The following is a 21,478-nucleotide window of genomic DNA, read 5'->3' as shown; positions in this document are numbered from 1 at the left end:
CTAATAGCAGTTGCACACAAAACACTATGAAGCAAAACGTCCTTTATTGAAAATTCAAATGTTTAAAAAAAAAAAATACATAGACTACATGTACAGTAACACGGAATCACTGAAAAGGTAACATGACATTACACAATGTGGGTTAGGAAATATAAAAGATTTATAGCATTATTTGTAATACATTTGAGAAAATCTGAAGTCTCAACTTAATTTCCATGTTTAGCAAACTACACATATCCATTAGAAAAACATATAGAACTGTAAAACTAGACTTTGAGGTTTGCTCCCATACAGACACACAGTCAATTATAAAGCAATATGTGCCCCCTGAAGATATCCCAGAACAAGGTCATTATGGTTTGCATCACCAAAAAAAATCAAATGTAGAGGATTAAAAAACCCAGAGTTACTCCTGTCCAGAGAGTGCTGGTACATCCTGTGTCTCAGCCTGAAGCAAAAGCCCCTCCTCACTGTCTGACCCTTGGTAAAGACTGTCCAGTAAGGCAACAGATGGACCAAATGAGTTGTCCTCAACACAGACATAAATGAGGTACAGAAGGCACATCACAATAAGGAAGACCAAAATCTGTATCTGAATGGGCACAAGGCGGCGCTCCACCTCTCGTTTTTCCAGGGTCGTGGGACTGACAGGAGTGTCTGGGTATGCATACTGGACAGGTCTCCCTGCTGCACCTTTGATAGGTCTCCGACGAGTAGCGCTGAAATATGACAGAGTATACAAATGTGCCGATAACCCAGTTACAAAACGCCTACCATGTCTTGGTATTTGCTACTATGCAAGTTGTCCATGTGTCAATCACCATTTCTGTACATTTCTTGTACTTCAGATAAATCCTATTCCCATTCAACAACTTACAAAGCTGTGAAGAGTTTTTAATTGTCATGCCGTAATAGTGTTGCTGTGGCACTTACTAGATCCCTGTGGTCGTGGCATCAGTGTTTGGAAACATGTCCTTAAAAGTATCCTTAACAGGCTCCTGAGTAAGCTAGAAAAGAAAGCCAAAATTACTCTCAAAGTGGACCAGAGAAAAAGATAAATATTTCCCAGACAGCAGAGTCCCACAGAGACAGAGGCCCAGCAAGTCAGGTAGAAAGGAAGTAAAAGAGTGATTGTTAATGTGATCACAAGAAAAAAAAGCAACTGTTAAATTTAGTGTGTATCATTTTCTAGCTTGGGTTACACATTGTAACACGGACATATGAAAGGAGTTACACAAACAGAGTATCTTATGGTAGACAATGCACACATCCCCCATCAAGTGATATGGAATAAAAAAAATGTATGATGTATGTGCCTTCATTTTCCATTTATAAGGGGATGCCTTGGGAGTGTAGTACAGGGACTGGTTCTTCATGGTGTCCACAATTGGCATGTCCAGCTAAGGAAAGGAGACGTAACAGATTATAATTTCTGCGGTCTTCATTTCCTCCAGCGAACCTCTCCAACAACTTTAACCACCACCGACATTCAAGCTTAAAGTGTGACTGAACAATGTGAGCACTACTAACCCTGTTGGACCGCGACCAATGTTTCTGCACATTGCTCCCATTCAACTCTATCTCAGTGTCTGAGCTAGTCGAGAGTGACCTGCGACTCTCCATCTGTTGTTTAGAATGAAAATGTACATGACTGAGTGAGCACTGCAGCGACGATTACTCACAACCAAAAACATAAAAAGAAATGACAGGGTCACTTTTTAAGATGTGGAACGTGGGTTTAAAAACATCTAAGATTAACTTTCCTCCTCAACCATTCGAGTGATGCTGAAGGCCTGAGAGGACATTGATGATTCACCATCGGGCATAACTGATTGTGATCCAGATGGAAACTGCAAGGATTAGTATTATCATGTTTACAACAACATAGACATGTATTATTCGTCACACAATCTACACACCAGTGAGATACCATGCCCATCACTGTAAAACAACAGGAAAAAAAAAAAAAAAACACTGGTGGCTTGAGAAGGACACACAATATAGTTACAGTCCAAGCAAGGAATGCAGAGAATTTTAAATCCACAGGAGAAGTGAAATGAAACCAGCCTACCCCTGATCCTAATCCCGAGTGCTGATCTACAGAGGATGCTCTACTAATTCCTACGGGAATCTGTGAGCAAGGAGGCCGACTCTGCTCCGATGATTCTATCGCATTCCCTGAATTCCACTTGGGACTAGGTTCACGGTTTCTAGAAGCACGAGCATGCTACAAAAGGCCAACCCAATGAAAAAAAATGAAGAAGAAAAAACACATCAGTGTCTCCTGAGCATTCAGTTTGACAGAATTATGTTCAAAAGATATGAATATCTGTAGTTTTTACCAGCCTTGATGAGAGTAAAAAGCACTGCGGGTAAACAAAACCACCATTCTGAAAACACAACTCTACCTGTGAAAAGTTAAAAAAAACATTTAAAATGCAAGTGCTTATTCCAAAGAGTGAACACTTCGAGTTAGGTTAGAACACAAGTTTACAGTTGCAATCCGTGCGTTGAACCACTAAGTGGCACTGTAGGGAAGTATTATTTCAACACAGCTGAGGATAAGAAAAAATACAAAAAGATCTATTGACCAGCAAAAGTATACAGTAAGTACGAGCTCCTAAATTTCAGACAATTCAAGTGGTACTATTCATTAACACAGCAACCCTAAATCATTTAACCATGATATTAAGAACTTCCTTCAGTATTCTCACCTGGCTACTCCCTTGTTGTGCCTGGTCTGACTGTTTAACGGTCTCTTCTTTTTCTCCTTCGGAACCTGTGCAAGTCACAGAAAATAATACAAAGCATAGGATTATCTGATACCAACCATAAAAACAACAACAAAATTCAATATTTCTGGTCAGCTTATCAGTGTTTTAAGCCCCCAACGTCTCCTTCCAGGCAACGCTGCCTGGAAGGCACTACGATTAGGCAATGGTTATGGTTAGGTATGGGGTTAGGTTTAGGGTTAGGTGCCTTGAAGTCAGCGGTCGCAGCGCTGCCTGGAAGGGGACGTTGGGGGCGTAAAACACCATCGAGCTTCTGGTCATACCCAACTCTTTGTCCTCCTCTTCCCCATTTTCCTCCTCTTCTTCACTGTCAGAGTATAATACACCTTTCTCTACTCCATTCAGACAGCCATGTCCATTAGACTGAAGCAGTTTCCTTAGCTTCTTCTCATACAAGGCTCTGGTGGATGCTAGCACAGACAAACAATACTATTAGTTTTTTAAGAAAGGGACAGACCTAAAAAATAAAGTGAATGTAAACATTACGTGTTAACATGTTGATTAAAACATAAATGTGCATTTTGATAGCAGAAATCCTATTTCTACAATGAAAACCAATTTCAAGACAGTGTTAAGTGCAACCTCACCGACTATGGGCCCAGCTTTAACCCCGAGTTCGAGCAGTGCGGCCTTGAGGTCGTCATCAGTCAAACCACTCGGGTCGGGCATCTCTGTATCCTCCTCCTTGTCCTTACAAAACAAAATTTGCTCAATTTACTGAATGCTGTTGAAGACATGACAACGGCTGAAGCTAGAATGCTAGCAGTTTCCAGTTGTGTGATATAGAGCATTAAAAAAAAAAAATGCTGGAGGCTGCAGCTCACAAATCTTATAAAAATCCATCTAATTATAGTAGTGTATGAATCTTCTGCTTAAATTTTATTTACCTATTCTGAAAAACTACACACAAAAAAGTGGAAGACAGGTTTATGGTATTGTCCAATAATCTTTCAGAGGGCCTGTATTATCAGTTATACTGGCTTGTCATCAAAAATCAACTGGCAGGAAACTACGATAGGTTTATTGTTCAACTGTAAAACACTCTACTTATCTTATAGCTCCTCATAACAACATTTGAATCCACAACTAGCAGTCAGTCTGGCTGCATTACTATTATTGTCCTTATTGATCAATCTGCAAATTGTTTTAATTTAAATCTGTTAATAGTTTGGTCTATGAAATGCTGCTATATCAAACTTGTTGCCAATTAATTTTCTTGACTAATTAAAACTAATTGAATTGACTCATTATTTCAGCTCTGAATATCAGCACTGGGTCTCGAGTGCAAGTCTTGCAGCACTTTCTAAATGTGAAACTCTACCCAGACTTTACAGTACTGTTGATTTTAAAGTAGAGGCTATTCCTTAATAGACTAAACACATTCCACCCAATGACCCCCATGACACAGCACAGAAACAACTTCCAGACTTCAAGTGCTGGTGCTCATCTTGGCACACATAAATGAGTGTGACAGGTGTGGCAAGCACATGCGCACAAATGTAATGGCAGAAGCCTGCTACTGAAACGGCTCATGTAAATCTATACCAAACATACAGCTGGTGGCTCAGTGGTCAAGGACATCAAATTCTATAGCAAGCGTTGAGGACTGTTTGGTAGGAGTGACCCAGATCACTTTGTAATACACGTTATAATGCTCCCCTAGCTGCTAGCGTGGCATGCCCTCATACTCTGCTTCTGATTAGCTAGTAGACCTTACCTAGGTACTGCGCATGTGCGACTCCCAACAAAGATTGAACAGAAGTGAGATGCCTCACTCGGTAGCTAAAACAGAGAGCTCAACACACAGGGTGAAAAGAGGAGCTGCAGCAATGTGCAGTATGACAAAAAATATGGTGTATTTTTTCCAAGTTAAACCATATAAACTTATTCTAGTACAACCTCTAAATGCAATTATGAACCTGAAAATGAGCATAATATGAGCACCTTAAGATAATAGAACGCCTAAAAATATGTACATCATTTGGGGAAAACAAGATAGTTGCCGAGGAAAAAACATCCTGTAGAGCCTTCATCCTATTTGGTATCTTATTGTTCTCCAACATGTCTTCATCGTTTGAAAACCAGAACACAAGAAATGTTAAGTAAGTAGGATAGGAGTTTGGCGTAAACAACATTACTAATCTTTGAATCTTATTTTTTGTTGTTATAGCCTACTAGGCTGGAGTAGGCTAGAGTTCACAGAATGAATGGCAGTATTTCCCCAGTGGCCTAATTAAACTTCTGCTCCATTGATTTTCCGGTCCTGAGAGACTAAGGGGAAATGACACACAGTTTAAGTTATTTAAAAATTATTATAAGATCCTAATAAGAGTCGGGGCTTTTAGGAAAACATTCAGGGCTGCAGCCCCAGGAGCCACCCCCTTGCCCCGCCCCTGCTTACAGAGAGTCGTTGCACGTTGTGACTGCAAAAGTCAATTATATGAACATTCGGGTGCAAAACACCAAGAGTTTGATCAACTCACTGACACATCTTGTACTTGATCCTCCTCGTCGCTAGAAAAATCCACCGCGTTTTTCTGACCGATGTGTTGTAAGTGCAACCCCACATAAACCTCCTTTTTGCTCTTGGAAGGTGGCAGCGCAACATCGTGGGCCACTAAATCTGACTTCAGTCTAAATTTAGAAAGGTGAGCAGGGTTCTCCACAAACTGCGACATGTCAGAAAGACGAATCGACGCGGGGGGAAAAAATAAAAACTAGTTCAACTTCTTTATATTTGTATAAACACGTCTTTTAAGTCAGATGAACCCGACAGAGCTGCTCGGAGGAACCCTCTGCGGTGGTCTGAGAATCACACTGGCTCAACTGAGAACAGCTGCGACAAACGACTTGATTGACAGCAACCTTAGCTTTCCATTTCATTACTGACAATTAAGCACTGTGTAGCTATCCAGCTTAAGTCATATAAAGTTACTTGCATTCAAATTGAACGTCATTTTATTAAATTAAATTATGTTAAAATGAATTATGGAACGGAAAGTTAACATTAACTAGCTAGCAAACTGTATTGTTTATTGTAGCCTAGCACTGTTTTTGACCCCGGTCTTCCAATGAATGTGGAAGTCGAGCTGCCAACATTCAGTCCAATTAAACTGGATAAAATTATATAGCTTAGGCCTTTTAAGTAATGTTAGACGTTAACACAAAACATAGGAAAAGCACAGGTGTTACAGGTGTTATGTAACTTTAACAATATCTCCAAGTCATGACAGTGTATGGATTGGACAGTGAGCCAGCAATGTAGTTCATTCAAATACATTTTTATTATTTACACCTTAGCTTTGTCAAAATGAATTCAGTGAAGAAGCCTATTGGAAACCCTGAATTTTGTAAGGTAGTTCAAACTGTTTAATTTCCAATGTACATTTCTACAGCCGGCGTACCTTTGTTCTCCAGGTTTAACCTGGCCTTTGGTCGCTGTTGCTGTCGTCTCTCTGGTGCATGCTGCTGCTGCTGCTGCCGCAGCATTCTTACTTGAGTGATGCATCCGCCTAGTGCAGGTAGAAGTGGTGAATGTTCCTTTCCCAACATCTGTTAACAGATAGTAAACAAAACACAGTCGTGTTCAGGTCATTTTCTGTAAAGCAGGGGGTGCCAAATATGCCACTGAGGGGCTCCCCAAACTATATAAGCAGGCATCTGTTCCAACAATTTGATTATCTGAAAAATCTGTTATCAGTGGTCAAGCTACAACTCCCTAAACTTGCTTCTTGGAATATGCCTCTGGTGCTTTCAGGGATCTTATCAGTATGAAATGAGTGAAATCCCCTGGTAGGTTAGAATTAAAAAAAACCTGGGTCATGGTATACCTACGTCCGGGGTTTTTCTCCAAAAACATGAATATTGAACCCATGTGTAGAGTAAAACTCAACAACCCCTAACATCTGGTACTGAAGTAAAGAGCTGTTTCTCTGCAGTTATCCTGCTCCATGAAACAGGTCCCTGTTTTAGGGGAAAACAGAAGGTAATACAAATAATAATTATAATGGGGGAGTTTTTTTTAGAACAAATGGTCCCTTCCTGTTTTGCTTTAGGTGAAAAAAAAAAAACACAAGAACATTTAAAACTAATTGAAACAGCATAAGATGTCCCCACAGGATCGTATTCCTTGAATAACCCTATATGCCAGTCAAAATATGAATAAATAAAGCAAAATGGATCCCATGAGCAATACATGTGTTGTTTTTGTTTATTGCAAATCGTACAAATCATGCTAAAAGATATGACTGGCTGCTTTGTGCATGCAAATATGAAAGGACAAGGCAGCAGGTGTTTACATTGCATTGCAGTGAAATTAGAGTTGAAGTTGAACAGACTTGTTCACCTGCTGTGCTGTTAAAAAACATGAACTGTACCATTTTTAGATTGGATCAACACATTGTGATGTGAGAAAAACAACATTGATTTTCCACCGAAAGGGGATAGAAAATACCCGATTGGGATCCATCGGATGTGAACTGTTTTATTGTTCGAAGAATTGGCCTATGTGGATTTCTACTTTGAATCTCCCTCTTGATAAGTGTTTCCACTTAATTGTACAGGGCCACATTTTAATATTGATACACAGTGTTGTACTTGTTTTCCAGCAGCTTTTGCCAATGATTCATAGCAGGTAGTTCAGGAAACTGCTGCTTGGTATATAAAAGGTTCCCTGTGGAGTCTTTGACCTCTAGTAGCGCTATGGAGCTGTTTTACTATATGCTTGCATCTCATAACCCTTAAATTGCCTCCTCGAGTCCTCCACTTGCCTCCCTTCCTCGCCAAATATATAAAATTAGGTATTAAATTAAATAAACAAATCTCCCTGCTCTGAGACGTTGGGGGCGTGTCCGCTGAAGGCGCTGAGCTGAAGAAGTTTGTCCATACATACTATGAGCAATTGCGCACCGCAAGTGGGGATGAGATGGTTTTCATTTTGATATTTTGCCAACACTGTTCTTTTCCAGTCAGCTAAGGTCACAAAGAGGGTCACAGTAGCCTAATTAAAGGAGTGAAGGTACAAATAACGTAACGTTTTAACGTTAGTAGTAGCATTGTTTTTTTAATAAAGTAGGGAGGGGTTATGTTAAGGATGACTCCAGTGCATCATCGAACCATGATTTTCAGAAGCCCAAATAATCCTGAACAAAGAAATGGTGAAAAACAGTCAAACTCCACAATTTAGTACTACACAGTTTACAGTCTTTTCACATGTTTTAACATGTATAATGCATTTAAAAAGATATCACTGATTTTTGCTCTGCCCAGACTTTAAGACTAGAAGTCTGATATAGATACTTCCAAGTTCAAAGTCAGGAGATATTCCAGAGTTATTGCTGTCAGAAGCCTGAATGCTCTTGGAATCCTTTTGAAAAACCTACTCGACAGGGAGGAGGTAGGAACCATAAGAATTGGAAGGGCTTTATGCCAGAGCTGTGATGGCCAAGCTGGCTAAAGTGCACAGCCTGTAGCCTACCCAAGATGATACAGTTTAACGTTTATAGTCTTGTTGCATGTTATCCTAATCTGGCCTCCCATCAAAATGGACAATAATAATATTAAAATCCAAAAACCTAAACAGCGAGCTCTAGCACAAAGGTGGTAAAGATAAGGAATTCATAAATGTCAATTTCTTTTTTCTTTTTTTTTAAAGCAACATTTAGTGCAGTTTAGCACTGCTACAGGTCAGCACATAATCTTTGCTTGAATTTGGATGCCAATTCACTTTGAGTTAATGAGATTAATGATTAATTCCAATACTTTTCTCTTTCTGGTCACTGGACAAATGAACAAAGTATACAAGATGAATGAAAAGATGACTTACTTAGTGAATATTTATACTAAAGATATTACAGCTGTTGCATAATATGCTAGTCTTCACATGCTGCTGTCATGTCATGGCTGTAAAATAATAATTGTAAAACAAAAACGTATTACCACTGAAATCAGTCTAAATCAGCGTTATACATATGTGCTGTTATTGGTAGGTTCATGTGGGTAAAGCTCAATTAGACAGTAATGATGTCATACTTCATAAACTGGTAGAACTAGACAGGTGACATTTCCTGGGGGAATGGTTTGAAAACATGGTGATGTCCTCACAAGGAACCGTAAGTGATCAGAAGGATAGGAGTAAAAGATCCTCAGCTTCTAAACTTTTACATACGTACTTTTAAATAACAGGTGGCTTAGCATATCCCACAGTCATTAACTGAAACATCGCTGAATGCACAGACCTGTGGCTTCCACAGTTAACTTCCCAGTAGTAAGTAATGAGAGCTCTAAGCTGTTTATGGAAGTTGTAGAACAGCTAAGAGCAGCAGGAAATAAACAGTTTTATTTCCTTGACCATCTGCTAAGTCACAACTTTTATGAAAACCAGGCAGTCGTTTCCCAAAACAGAACTCGAGGAAAATATCTAGCTCCAGTTTAAAATATCTGTATTTGCCCCACAACTCCAAAAGTTTAATGCAAGGAAAGATGTAACTGATGTTGGCTACAGTTTTGTTGATATCGTAACATGAGATTTTAGATGCAACAAATGGCTGCGCTAAACAAAATTCTAGCAAAGACATCTTGAAAAATAATGTAAAAAAGTCTTCAAACACAGTTCCTCGGGTGACTGTCCACTGGGTATCCGATGGCTTTAAACCCTACATGAAATGTTAGAACAAACTCACATAGGAATAGAAAGCCATAGGACACAGTTGTGGTTTAATGTTGGAAGACAATAATACAAAATCAGTGACTGCTGCAGTTGAGAAAGGCTGAAAGCTTGAAAACAAAAAGAGGAAAAAAACAGTGGCAGGCTGCAGAAAGCATTCAGGATATAAAACTCACATCTGCATGAATAATTGACCAAAGACACTGTAAGTATCCATCTGAGGCCCAGGGGAGTAAAATTAAACTGTCTTGTTAGTCTTTAGACAGAAGGAATTGTTGTTGTTGTTTTTTGTACAGCACAAACTCAAATAAATTGACCCCTACCCGATGCTTGAATCTTACAGAAATACAAAGCAAGCTTTGATTAAAAATGCTGTTTTAAATGAATGTCTGCAGGTTAAAGGTGCAATGTTAATCAAAAGGATTCTGTTTCTGAATCAGAACAGATTACGTAAAGTATTTGTATATTCTGGAGCAACCTTCTGCCTGACTTTCACAAGCACAAAGGAGATCATTACCTCAGCGTTTTGATTCAACCACTGGGCACAGAAAGCCTAGCCATTTTTATTAATGACCAAAAATATGTTGGCAGTTATAAAGTTCACATTTCCATGCAGTAGCTCTCGTACCTCTTTAATCAAAGCCATCATACTGATGAGTCAAGCATTATTGTTGCACAGAAAAACTACTCATATGCATGATTGATTTCATTATAAGTTCATACATACTCCCACAACTCTTTAACCTTAAAGAAGTCAAATAAAAAGTATAACTTTTTCATACATTGGACTAAAACACCAGTCTGTTAACCACTATTTTAAGCACAAAATTGTGCTTTGGACCATTTTCAACCCCTCAAAGAGTCTCAGCACCCAAGCTATGTAGGCAGAATCTGCTCAACCAAATGTCTGCTCAGAAAACAGTAGCCTTTATAAAAACATGAAAAAAATCTTGTGGACAGAGAGGAAACGGGCTACTAGAGGACAGAGGAGGCATTTGTTGACATTGTATCAAGTGCAAGCCTGAGATATTTGAGGCACAGAGGGGCCAGGTATTTGTCAGTCAGTGTTTCTTGTGCTTTTGCTGTCTCCAACTCAAACAACAAAAGCCCCATTGAGCCTCCTTTTTTTTCTCTCTGAACAAGCACACAAAGCTTCCTGTACTAGACTGCAACTGTCCAGTACTGAGAACCACTTTTAGTCATCTTTTAATGCACCTGTTTCAAGTTGTTCTGTCAGTGCAAGGGAGTAAAAACACTTTGTTAGATAGCTTCATATCTTTTTTCATAGCTTTGCTACATTTAACATAGCTTATTTTTTGATTAAGTCAAGCGTGATTGTGAGGTTGTCAGCCTAGCCAAACATCAAGCTGTTAACACACTTAGGTGAACATCTCATTAGCCTCATGTGCTGGGTATTCACATGGCCTTTGACAGAGAACATTACTGATTGAGGGAAAGTGTATACTCAATCAGCCTTTCCCAGGTTCGAAATAGACCCACTGCCACTGAGCTCCTGGGAGCCTGTTCTCATGCATGTCTCAGCATAAATTAGTAAAGCCCCTGTGTCAGACTCTGTCCAGACAAGAAGGTGAATCTTAGCCACAGGGAGGATTAGCTTTGATCCCTAAGCATCGTACATGGTCCCTCTCTCAGCTGGGAGCCAATTCAGGGAATCATCAGTATCCAAATGTTTTTATTGGCTTTAGATTATTTTTTATATATTTTAGTACATTCCTCTGTTCATTTGATAGAGGAGTAAGAGCAGTGTGCATTTTCTCCAAGCAATTGTAGATGCAAAGCTATATAACAATACAGCAAATGACTAATATCCCACAATATGACATTTAGACACTGATCTTGAAGATAAAGAGAAAGGGATGGCACTTGATTTCTTATCTATGCAGTACTCCCTTTTCATATTTAAAAAAAAACAACACCTAAGCACCTTCCACTGGCAGACAAGACAAGCAAAACACATTGAAGCACTGCATACAACACAGGAAAGCCCCAGAGTATCAGAAAAAAGCAGCTTCTTATCCTCACTGTCATTCTTGATGAAAACAAACAAGCTATTTTGCCCGGCACACTTTACACTTCTGAGAGTAACAGTGGCGTGCAGTAAGTGCCGGATGCATTCTTATGCTATAAATCTGACTCTTACCTCCTTCTCCCTCTCCTGCGTCCCTCGCCGGAACGAGTATGGCATCCCCTCAGCCTAATACTGTATGGAGAGACAATGGGTAGTGGGGGAGGAGTTACTATGTGAGCGCAGGAGCGAGAGTGGGGAGACGGAGAGAGTGAAGGCAGAATGAAAACTGGGAGAGAGAGTGTGAGAGGGGAATGGGGGCTCAGAAAGGAGATCACTCGCTCACAATACTCTCAAACCGCGAATCTGACAAAACGTTACATGAATGGCAATTCTTGAAACCCCCCCCTCTCCCCCATTCCTCCTCAGACGCGATGTCAGAGAAAACAGCAACCAGAAATCCCTCTTCACGTGGGAAATGTAAGGAAAAAACAAGAGACTGTGAGAGAATGGGTCCCGGTTTTAAACAAGTCCCTTTCTTTGGCATTCTCTGAATGAGTTCTTAAGATTCCAAGTTGGCAGAGTGCCCATGGGTCCTGGATGGGAAAAGGATAAAAGAGGGGCTGAGGTTGGGGGCTGAGGTCTATTGTGTTTGTTCCCTTCCTTTTAGTCCTGGCACCCTAGTTGATCTTTGCAGCCAGTTGCTGAATATTCCAGTCACCCATACTTCAGTTGTATACAGATATTTTATATTTTTATATCATTGTCATCTGGATTGATGCTCATCCTAACGCTGACATAAACTTTGTTTTGGTCATCCTGCACATACAGTATTGACAGTTTGGGTGTAAGGTTTCAAACAGAAACCCAGGACCAAAAAATATTACCAAATGAGCGATGGCTTCAAGTCAGCACTGATCTGAAGATCCTGGTGTCTTTACAGTCTCTTAGCCTTTGTTTGGGCCTCTTTTCTCCCTTCTTTGTCCTCCTAACAGTCCATCACTAGTAGAGGGAGAATGCTGTCTTGCCTGGTGAATTTGGGATGAAGACAGCAGGTGCTGTTGCCCCTCTCTGAGCCACATTCATTCACAGCTTTCTCCCCCCCCTCCATCCGTTTCCTCTAGTAATACACCCTCCTCCCCCTGTCTATGTGTGTGTGTGGGGGTTAGATAGGGAGAATGAGCTACTGTATAATGAGGCACAAGAAACACACCCATAGAAAAGACACAGTTCGTTGAAGGTTTTAACGAGTGATGTGATAATCACATCGTCCTGATCAGAATGGCTGATGAGCTGTGTGACACAGAGGGAAGGCGATCATGTAGAGAGGGTAAAGGATTATTGCAACTGCATCTCTTGTCAGCCACCACTGTGCTTCTCAGCGCTGCTTGTACTGCATCAGTGCCGCAAAGAGAAGCCCTGTTTTTTACTCACAGTCTACACTCCTCCTCCTCCTTCCCCACAAACCCTTCCCTACCCTTTCTCTGTCTTCCTTTTGCTTTCCCTCAAATAGACACACAGGCAGGGTTCATTACTATTCACCAGGTTTCACTAAGACACGCATCATTGCTCCGCTCTCTACAACTGTGTCGGGAGAGGCGGAGGGAGAGCGAGTACAGGGGAGAAGGAGAAGAAGGGGGAAAGCAAGAGACATCTTACGATAGAAAAGAAAAAAATCACCAGTGTGCTTTCTGTGTCCGGATGTGTGTACAAACATATTACCAGACAGCTGCATGCATGAGTCGTTCTCTCTTCTGCCTCTGACAGAAAAATCTTCAGGGGTTAAAAAAAAGCTAGTTCTGTCCTCAATACAGAAATCTGTTTTCCTTTGTGGGCTTTTGAATTCATCACTTGCCTCTCATTAAATCCACTGAGGTCGAAACACTCCATCACAGCATTCAAGTTATTATCTGTGCTGATATACTGACAAAGCATCTCATCCATGAAAATGGGCATGATGGTTGATTTCGATTCCTGTGTTGGCTCTGTCTAAGCCTTCTATACTCTAGAATCCTGTCACACCCATTTCAGGAAAACTGTCCTTCACTATGAAACTAATTCTTTGTTATGCTACTTTAGATTTTACTGTTTAGTCAGCTGTCCTGAATATATTACAATGATTCCTAGAATTACAGCTACATCATAAGGGAGGAGAAACTGTGCTGCAGTGGCAACCTCCACATAAAATCATACAATTTGATTGTTTGGTTAAGTTAGGCTCTGACAGTATGATATCAAAAGCTGTGTGTTTGTGTTATTTGCCTTGAGCTGAATATTAGAATGAGCAAGAATCTTAGCTGCACTATAGTTCTAGCTTGTCACAATGAATATTTGAATAGTTTTCCTCGTCTTCTTTGCTATTAAACTAAATGTATTTAGTTCATTTACCATTCGGACAATGCAAGCAATATGAGCTTGTTAAAGGTGCTCTAAAGTGATGTGAAGTGATGTGATGTTGATAGGCTACAACATTTTTTGTCACATACAGCAAACATCTCCTCACTATCCGCTAGCTGCCTGTCCCCTGAACACACTGTAAAAAAATGCGGTCTCTGTAGACAGCCCAGGCTCCACAAACGGCAACAAAAACAAACCGCGCCAACCTGCACAACGAACCATAACAAACAGTGTTCCAGCCAATAACCGACAGTGTGTTCAGGGGACAGGCAGCTAGTAGATAGTGAGGAGATATTTGCTGTATGTGACGAAAAATGTTGTAGCCTAAAAACGCGTCACATCACTTAGAGCACCTTTAACTTAGGCTTTTTTTGGCCATTTTGTTTCTCACTATTTTCTGACATTTTTTGTTTAATCGAGAAAATAATCCACAAATCATCGCTAGTTGCAGCACTATTATAAACCTTGTGAAGTGGACTTGCCTTGCACCTGATGAGTAATATATTCCAGGATTTGATTGTTTTTTTTTAAGATTATTTTTTGGGCTTTTTCCGCCGCCTTTTCGACAGGACAGCTAGGTGAGAAAGGGGATAGAGAGGTGGAAGACATGCATGAAATCGTCTCAGGTCGGACTCGCACCCTGGACCACTGCGTCGTGGCATAAACCTCCAAGTATATGTGCACCTGCTCTAACCAATGAACCAACCCGGCCACAAACTAAAGCCCACCCTAGGCCCTTAAATCCCACTGAGAGGAGTTAATGTCAGTTTTACTGCATCAAATGAACCGATAAGAACAGTTTTCAAACCAAAATCTGAAGATTAGTACAATTTGGTGTGAAAATTAAAAATGATGTCAGGTGCTCAGAAGGAAAAAGGTCATGGTGTAAAACAAAGTGTAGATACAGCAACAAATAATTAATTGGCCAATAATAAACAATTCAGGATAAGACCTATAGTAACCGTCAATAACAGCATTGAGCATTGGAGTATAATTAGCCAATATAAGAGGGATCAAAGATACAGCGTCGCTCCCTTCATACAGAGTACAGAGTGGGGATTGGCTGACAGAAGCCATTATGTTCAGAGGGCTCCAGATGTGATCGGCTGCTGCGCTTTTAGGAATTCTGGGTGGGAATTCCTGATTGAAGTCTTTGGATAAGCATCAACGCTCCACTGAACTTAAACTTCTATTTACATAATATGAAAAGCCTGAACTGTTGGAGAGTAAGGCTTTGCACTCAGTCCAATACACTACAAAACTGAAATGACATTCTGAAAGACCTAATGTGTACACATCAGAATACAAGCGCAACGTTCTTTGAAGATTCATGATAACTCTGGAGTCATATCTCTCCTGCTGTCCAACCCTGTCTTCTAGAAATTACGTTTATATACTACTAATGTGCAACAGGAAATATCTTTTGTTGGAAAACCTAATGCCTTTTTTTATCAACATAATTAGGAACATTTTGACAGAAATCTGCTAAATGTTCACTGACAATGTATTTTGTTCATTTTCCTTACATTATTTGCTCTTGAAAGACAATATCTTCTTGTAGCGATGAAAACATGATTGAACTTTTATTATGGTTACGTATAGGCACGCACAGCACTTAGTTACAAGATAGGTTCTGTCATAAGATAATAGTCTGTAACACTTTATAATAACCATCATTAATAGATGGTAAATTGATAGTAAATTAATCTTTAGTTAATTGTCATTTAACTGTTAGCAAACAGTCATTTTACTGTTAACAAACAATGACATTATAATTAATGTTTACTAATTATTAGTAGTGCTGTAAAAGGTTACTAGTTGGTTGGTAAACCGTCTATAAAAGTGTCTGGATGGTATTATAAAGTTGCAACAGATGACTATAATACCTTGTTAAATAGTTTATAAATACTTTGTAAACCATCTATAAACATTATCTGGATGGCTATTGTAAAGTTGCAACTGATGTTTTTCATAGTTAGTTATTGGTTAGTAAGTGCTTGGTAAAGCAATGATAAAATCTTTTCCCTTCAAAAAAAATATTTTAAATAAAAAAAAAAAAAAAAAAAAAAAAAAAAGAAAAAAAAAAAATTTTCTTTCTTCCTGTATGGAGCCGGAAAAAAAAATTTTTTTTTTTTTTTTTTATATTTAGAAAAATAAAAAAATAAATTTAAAAAAAAAGGCTTTTGAACAAAAAACAACCCAATCAGACATGTTTCAGCATTAAAAAAAAAAAAAAAAAAATATAAATTTTGCCAAGCTACGAATTGAGAGAGAATTTAACAACATTGGCAGCCAAGATGACATTGTTTACTGCCGTTAGCCATGTAGCTACTTTAGCTAGCAGTTGACGCTAATAGAATATAGCAGCAATTTCTACAGTCAAAAATATAGACAAATAAAGACTTTTAAACCAAATACTACTAACAGAAAATGTTTCAGGAGTAATGTGACCCAGAATTGGGGAGAATTTAACGACACTGGCAGCCGAGGTGACATTGTTTACTGCCGTTATCGTTTACTGCCGTTAAAAACAACACTCCAGTCCTGCCTACTTGGAGCAGATGACCAATCATAGAAGGCCGGCTTAGAGTTGCGTAACACTTAGCCGAGAGTAGAAAAAACTGTTAAAACCGGAGCGTTCAGAATTGTTGGAAATCTGAATGTTTTAGCTCACAGGGATTTGTCTAAAATATGTTTACCTCATTATTTAAAGTTTTGGCCACGTTAAACATGAAAATACAACATTATAACATTGTAGATATGATAGAAAACACAGAAAAGCATAATACTGTATGTGACCTTCAAAGAATGTTGCTAGTGCACATGATCCAGGCAGCAATTCTTTTCCCCATCAAAACATAACTGGCAATTAAAACAAACTATTAAAGTAGTTTAAAATATTAGCAGACAGAGTGGTGCAATTTAGTTTTAGTCTTAAGTAAACAGTGGTTAAGATGTTACTTGGTACTAAAAATGAGATTACTTTCATCTGTGTTTTTGCATCTTTGGATTGGTTATATTTTACTTTTAAAATGCAAAGAGTTTGCCCAGAGAATGCTCCCTAATCTGTTTTATAGAAATGATTTCACATGAAAGTGACACTTCATTTTCTCTATATCTCTCTCAAACTTCTCTGAATAATTTTACTTTGATGAATTTTCTAATCTACTCATGTACTAACTTTCACAAGTGCTTTGGGTTTAAACTGCTTCACTAGCAGCTAGTGTGAAAGCACACAGCCTTGGAGAATAGCACCATTTTGCCCTGCAGACATGTCTGTTTGCATACCACATATCCTTGGCTCTATTTTGGGCCTGAGAAGATGTCTAGGGGGTGCACTGCAGGCCATTTCCATCCAGGGCTATGGGGACTGACTGGAGAAATGTGGATATGTGACACATACTTTTCTTATTGCTCCAAAAGGAGCATGTATCATGTCAACTTTAGCTAATCCCCTCACATGTGTTAATGTAATATAATACTATACTGAATCATGTATTCCTGTTTGACTTGATAAGTAAAAATACTCAAACATATTTGACTTTCTCCTTCTCATAGGCCTTGAAATGTTTATTTTGCTCTCTAACATATAATTAAACATACACATCCATGGGTTTATGGAGAAATATATCAGGCTTTGGAGGTATAAGCATGTAATCCATGGCATTTACAGTACTCTTCTTTTATCATATACTGTATGGCAGCTGGTAGTTTTCTCTGCAGGCTCACACTGGACCCTTAAGAAACACAGTAGATAAAGATGTACATTTTTGTTTTTATTTCACACGTTTTGGAAATGTAAATGTCTGTTTCCCATGTCAATGAAGTCCATTATAATTGAATTGAATTGAATTGAATTGAATTGAATTGAATTGAATTGAATAAAGCAAATAGTAGAGATGGGTTGAAGAGCAGTGAGAAAAAATCAGATTATGAATCCTGTCACATTGTCCTGGCACTATCTCAAGCCTCTGATTGAGAGTTGGCTAAATGTCAGACTATGTAGATGGGACATAGAGGAGCAAGGCAAAGCTGTTTTTGTCCACTTTAAACCCTGTTACTGTCTGATGTCTTTTCTCTTCATGTGGCTGCCATCAGCGAACCATGTGTCAGACTGAAAAAGAGATGCTGTGTTCTGGCTGTGTTTGAGAGATAGAGAGAGCAACATTATTCTCAAAAGAGGCAAACCTGATTGATTTTGCCTTGAATTGAGGATGAATGCAATACTTTTACACCATCTAGTGTTGAAACCGTGTGTAGAAAATGCACATCTCTTTTAAAAAAGTTACTTTGATATTTCACTTGGTGTTTGAGCTTCACTGTGCAGAGGGATTTATGTGCAGAGTTGGACAATAGAAGGCTGTTTTACCACTCACCTGAAATGAGTAGTCATGTGGAAAAGTGTAGTGTGGAAAGTTGAAGCCTCTGGTGCACATACAGTACACTGAGAACTGTTCAGTGAAATAGGAAACATCTTGTGTCCTGCAGTTAAACTTTCGAAATTTAATTTTAAGAATTTCAAAAAAAACATTGTGGAGCAACACAGATTATAATTCCAAGCATAGTATTCTACATTGTGCTCAACATGTCTTGGGGTGTGTAAAACCTCTCGACAAAAATATAATAAAGAAATTTAGGTGGATTACATTTACTTTTATAAAAAAATTGCATTTACTTTTTATAATAATCGCCTACAAATCTCTCTATGGTCTTGCCCCAACATATCAGAACTTCTCACCTCTTACAGCACCACCAGACCCTTCAGATTAGGACTGCACAATTAATCGCAATTTTATCAAAATTGCAATATGAACTAGTGCAATTTTCAAATCGCAGGGAGGCACAATATTTGTTAAAGGCAAAATATGTGTCAAACCATTCTAAAAGAAAGTATTGTGGTGCTGCAGAGACATCCTGGCCTACAAATCATATCCTAAAGACAAAAGAAAAAAATCTTTGTAAGGTACAGATCCTCGCAAAAAAATGAACACTTCAATCTTTTTTTTAATATATATTTTTTTCAATGAAAATGAGAATAATTATACAAAAATGATCATTCCCTCCAATATCGTGAATCATATCGCAATCGCAATATCAGTCAAAATAATCGCAATTAGATATGTTCCTAATATAGTGCAGCCCTATGTCAGATCCCCCCCACCGTGGTATGTTGGCTGTGCCCCAGTAGTGGGGGAAAAAAAGGCCGGAGACAGGCCCTTTTCTGGAGCGACTACTCGGCTCTGGAATAGCCTGCCGGAAGCCATTAATTAGACAGGCAGTCTGTGGATGTTTTTAAAACGCACTTTTATACTCTGTCTTTTGATTGTGTTTAACCTGGTTTTTCTTTCTTTTCTTTTTTTCTGTTTTTATCTGATTTCATGGGTTTTAATTTGTGTTTTAACTTGTTATATTTCCACCACATCAATGCATATTTGTATATCTGTGTGTTTTATGCATGTATACATATGTTTTTTTGTACCTTTGTGAAGCTCTTTAGTGCAAAACTTGTTTGCTTTTGAAGTGGTATAAATTAAATAAACTTGAAACTTGAAAATGTGCATCAGCTGTACACTTATTCGCTGACTCACTTCCTCAAGTACACCGATTTTCAAGGGTTTTTTGTTCCTTAATTAGTGTACGTACAGTACCTCTTCCTAATCAAACCTGTGTAAATAATAGGTTCATTCACAAAAAGATGTCCTACTTCAGTAACAAGAAGTTGCTGTTGATTTTTAACACCCATTCGCACACCTCTAAGATCACGTTAGTTGACAATTACCTGGAGAAGTCATCTTGTGTTGCTATATCTCCAGAAGAGGAAGCAGATGTTAATGAATGCCTTTTGTATAAACACACATATTTCTCAGGGTTAAGTACCTGACTAGCATCTCCACCTTGCAGGGCATGTTGGCAAATCAGTTACACAGCTTAGCTTGGTAGGCTGTGGGATCCTGGCATATGCTCCACTGGGTAAAAAGATACAGCCACAGGGAAATTGTGTCTTATTGAGAAACTTAAATCAAACAACTACCATAGATATGCATCATACTTGTGTATTTAGAGACAAACTTGCAAAGTAGCTAATTGGGTCACTGCAGCAGCAAGATAAGAACCAAGAAAAAATAACATGTATTAAAGATAATTCATTGATTACTGAGAGCATTAAATCGCACATTTAAAAAATGATATGTAATCGTCATCATCTTGCAAATATATGATACAAAAAACTCAGAGTACCTTTAACGGTGCCAGGGTCTTTTATAAAAAGTTTAAAGATTCACAGCCAGTATTATGATTTCTTTAGTTCCCCCTATTTCAACCCTGCCGGAAGCCCATATTTGGCCACAGCCAGTGTAGCTTTACTTCTCCCATGCAATCATTAAAGGGATTAGGTAAGTCCTTTCTTTTATTCATACCACCTAGGGCCAAGTGATACAACATATATAATTAAAAAATAATAATCCATAGAACAGTTAAGTGCAATAATTGCAAATATCTAAATCATGCAGTAGCCTTGATATGCACAGTATCTGCCAGGTTGACATCTATTGTCAAATAGGGTCAAGCTAAATATTGTAGTGTCATATCATTGCATATATTGTCCATCCTGAGTGGCCTTTTTGAACTTTAGATTGACCCACACACACATGATGGCAAGAAAGGAAATTCAAGAGCAACAAGAAGATACAAAATTGACCGAAAGACATTGCCATCCATAGAGCAACATCACTACAGTGGCGAAAAAGAGAGAATAAATCATTAGTAACATTGTGGGCACATAATATGTAATATACTGGTCCCTGGATAGAGTCAGTAGTGACATACTGTACAAAGTTTTTTATATTTTTATATATATATATATACACACACCATCATACATACATACACAAGACTGCATGAGAAGAAAGAGGAAGTGATGATCTTTCTTAGTTTTATAATAAATTGGGTGCCTGGTTAGCTCTCCTGGTAGAGCAGACGCCCGCATATAGAGGCTTACTCCTCGATGCAGCTGCCACTGGTTCGACTCCGACCTGCGGCCCTTTGCTGTATGTCTTTCCCCTTCTCTCTCCCCTTTCAAGTCTAAACTGTCCTATACAAATAAAGGCCTAAAATTTTATATTAAATGATGTTAGATTCACAGATTAATACCTTGCTTCTTATATAGTAGAATTCTAAATAGAAAGTCCAGGTATGAAAGAAAAGACCACCTGTCCATGTGTGTCATTGCTTCCTGAATGCTACATTTTCCATTGATAGGGTTAGAAGTGCCATAACATATAAATGCACACTTTCTGGTAACATTTCAACACAGACTTTTTTTCATTGCTAATCATTGACACAATTCAAATGCTCATATTATTTTTGGAAGAAACTCCACTTCACCCATTAACTAAAGAGGACATCCTTTTCAGTTAAGAAATCCAAAGAGGAGGGCGCTAAATGCTTTTAAAGAGCTCATCATTATACTACAAAAAGCATCCACAAAGCTTCACAGAGCTGCTCCCACATATTGAGATTGTAACACTTACTGTAGTAGCAAAAGGTCCTTGGCAGTCTGTTTTACTGAGGTACACCTATCTTAACTGTCCTCTGGTCGAG

General features: G+C 38.7%; 1 protein-coding gene across 8 annotated transcripts; it reads right to left on the bottom strand.

Moving 5' to 3' along the window:
- Window positions 1-25: 25 nt before the first annotated feature.
- lemd1 (LEM domain containing 1) lies at window positions 26-11,711 on the bottom strand. 8 transcript variants are annotated; one of them, XM_039802003.1, is made up of 12 exons: window positions 11,618-11,711; window positions 6,197-6,344; window positions 3,380-3,482; window positions 3,056-3,202; window positions 2,715-2,779; window positions 2,343-2,408; window positions 2,072-2,227; window positions 1,764-1,850; window positions 1,531-1,623; window positions 1,317-1,400; window positions 934-1,007; window positions 26-719 (listed from the first exon to the last, which is right to left on the bottom strand). In XM_039802003.1, exons 3-12 carry the CDS (start codon window positions 3,459-3,461, stop codon window positions 407-409), a joined length of 1,167 nt encoding a protein of 388 aa, XP_039657937.1. In that variant the 5' UTR covers window positions 3,462-3,482; window positions 6,197-6,344; window positions 11,618-11,711; the 3' UTR covers window positions 26-406. The 8 variants fall into 8 exon arrangements, with proteins under 8 accessions (XP_039657937.1, XP_039657932.1, XP_039657935.1 ...); XM_039801998.1 differs by lacking the exons at window positions 6,197-6,344; window positions 11,618-11,711 and adding an exon at window positions 5,276-5,660; XM_039802001.1 differs by lacking the exons at window positions 1,317-1,400; window positions 6,197-6,344; window positions 11,618-11,711 and adding an exon at window positions 5,276-5,660.
- Window positions 11,712-21,478: the final 9,767 nt, after the last annotated feature.

This window comes from Perca fluviatilis, chromosome 5, assembly GCF_010015445.1.
Source record: "Perca fluviatilis chromosome 5, GENO_Pfluv_1.0, whole genome shotgun sequence".
In the NCBI taxonomy this organism is placed as follows: Eukaryota; Metazoa; Chordata; class Actinopteri; order Perciformes; family Percidae; genus Perca; species Perca fluviatilis.
The sequence above is the reverse complement of the archived record's forward strand: the minus strand, read 5'-3'. Positions and strand labels throughout refer to the sequence as shown.

Coding starts and splice junctions, on each gene's coding strand:
- lemd1 (XM_039801998.1), bottom strand. CDS start 5,470: ATGTCGCAGTTTGTGGAGAACCCTGCTCACCTTTCTAAATTTAGACTG. Junction 3,483..5,275: donor ATCAAGTACAAGATGTGTCA/GTGAGTTGATCA, acceptor TTGTTTTGTAAG/GACAAGGAGGAGGATACAGA. Junction 2,228..2,342: donor TTTTACTCTCATCAAGGCTG/GTAAAAACTACA, acceptor GGCCTTTTGTAG/CATGCTCGTGCTTCTAGAAA.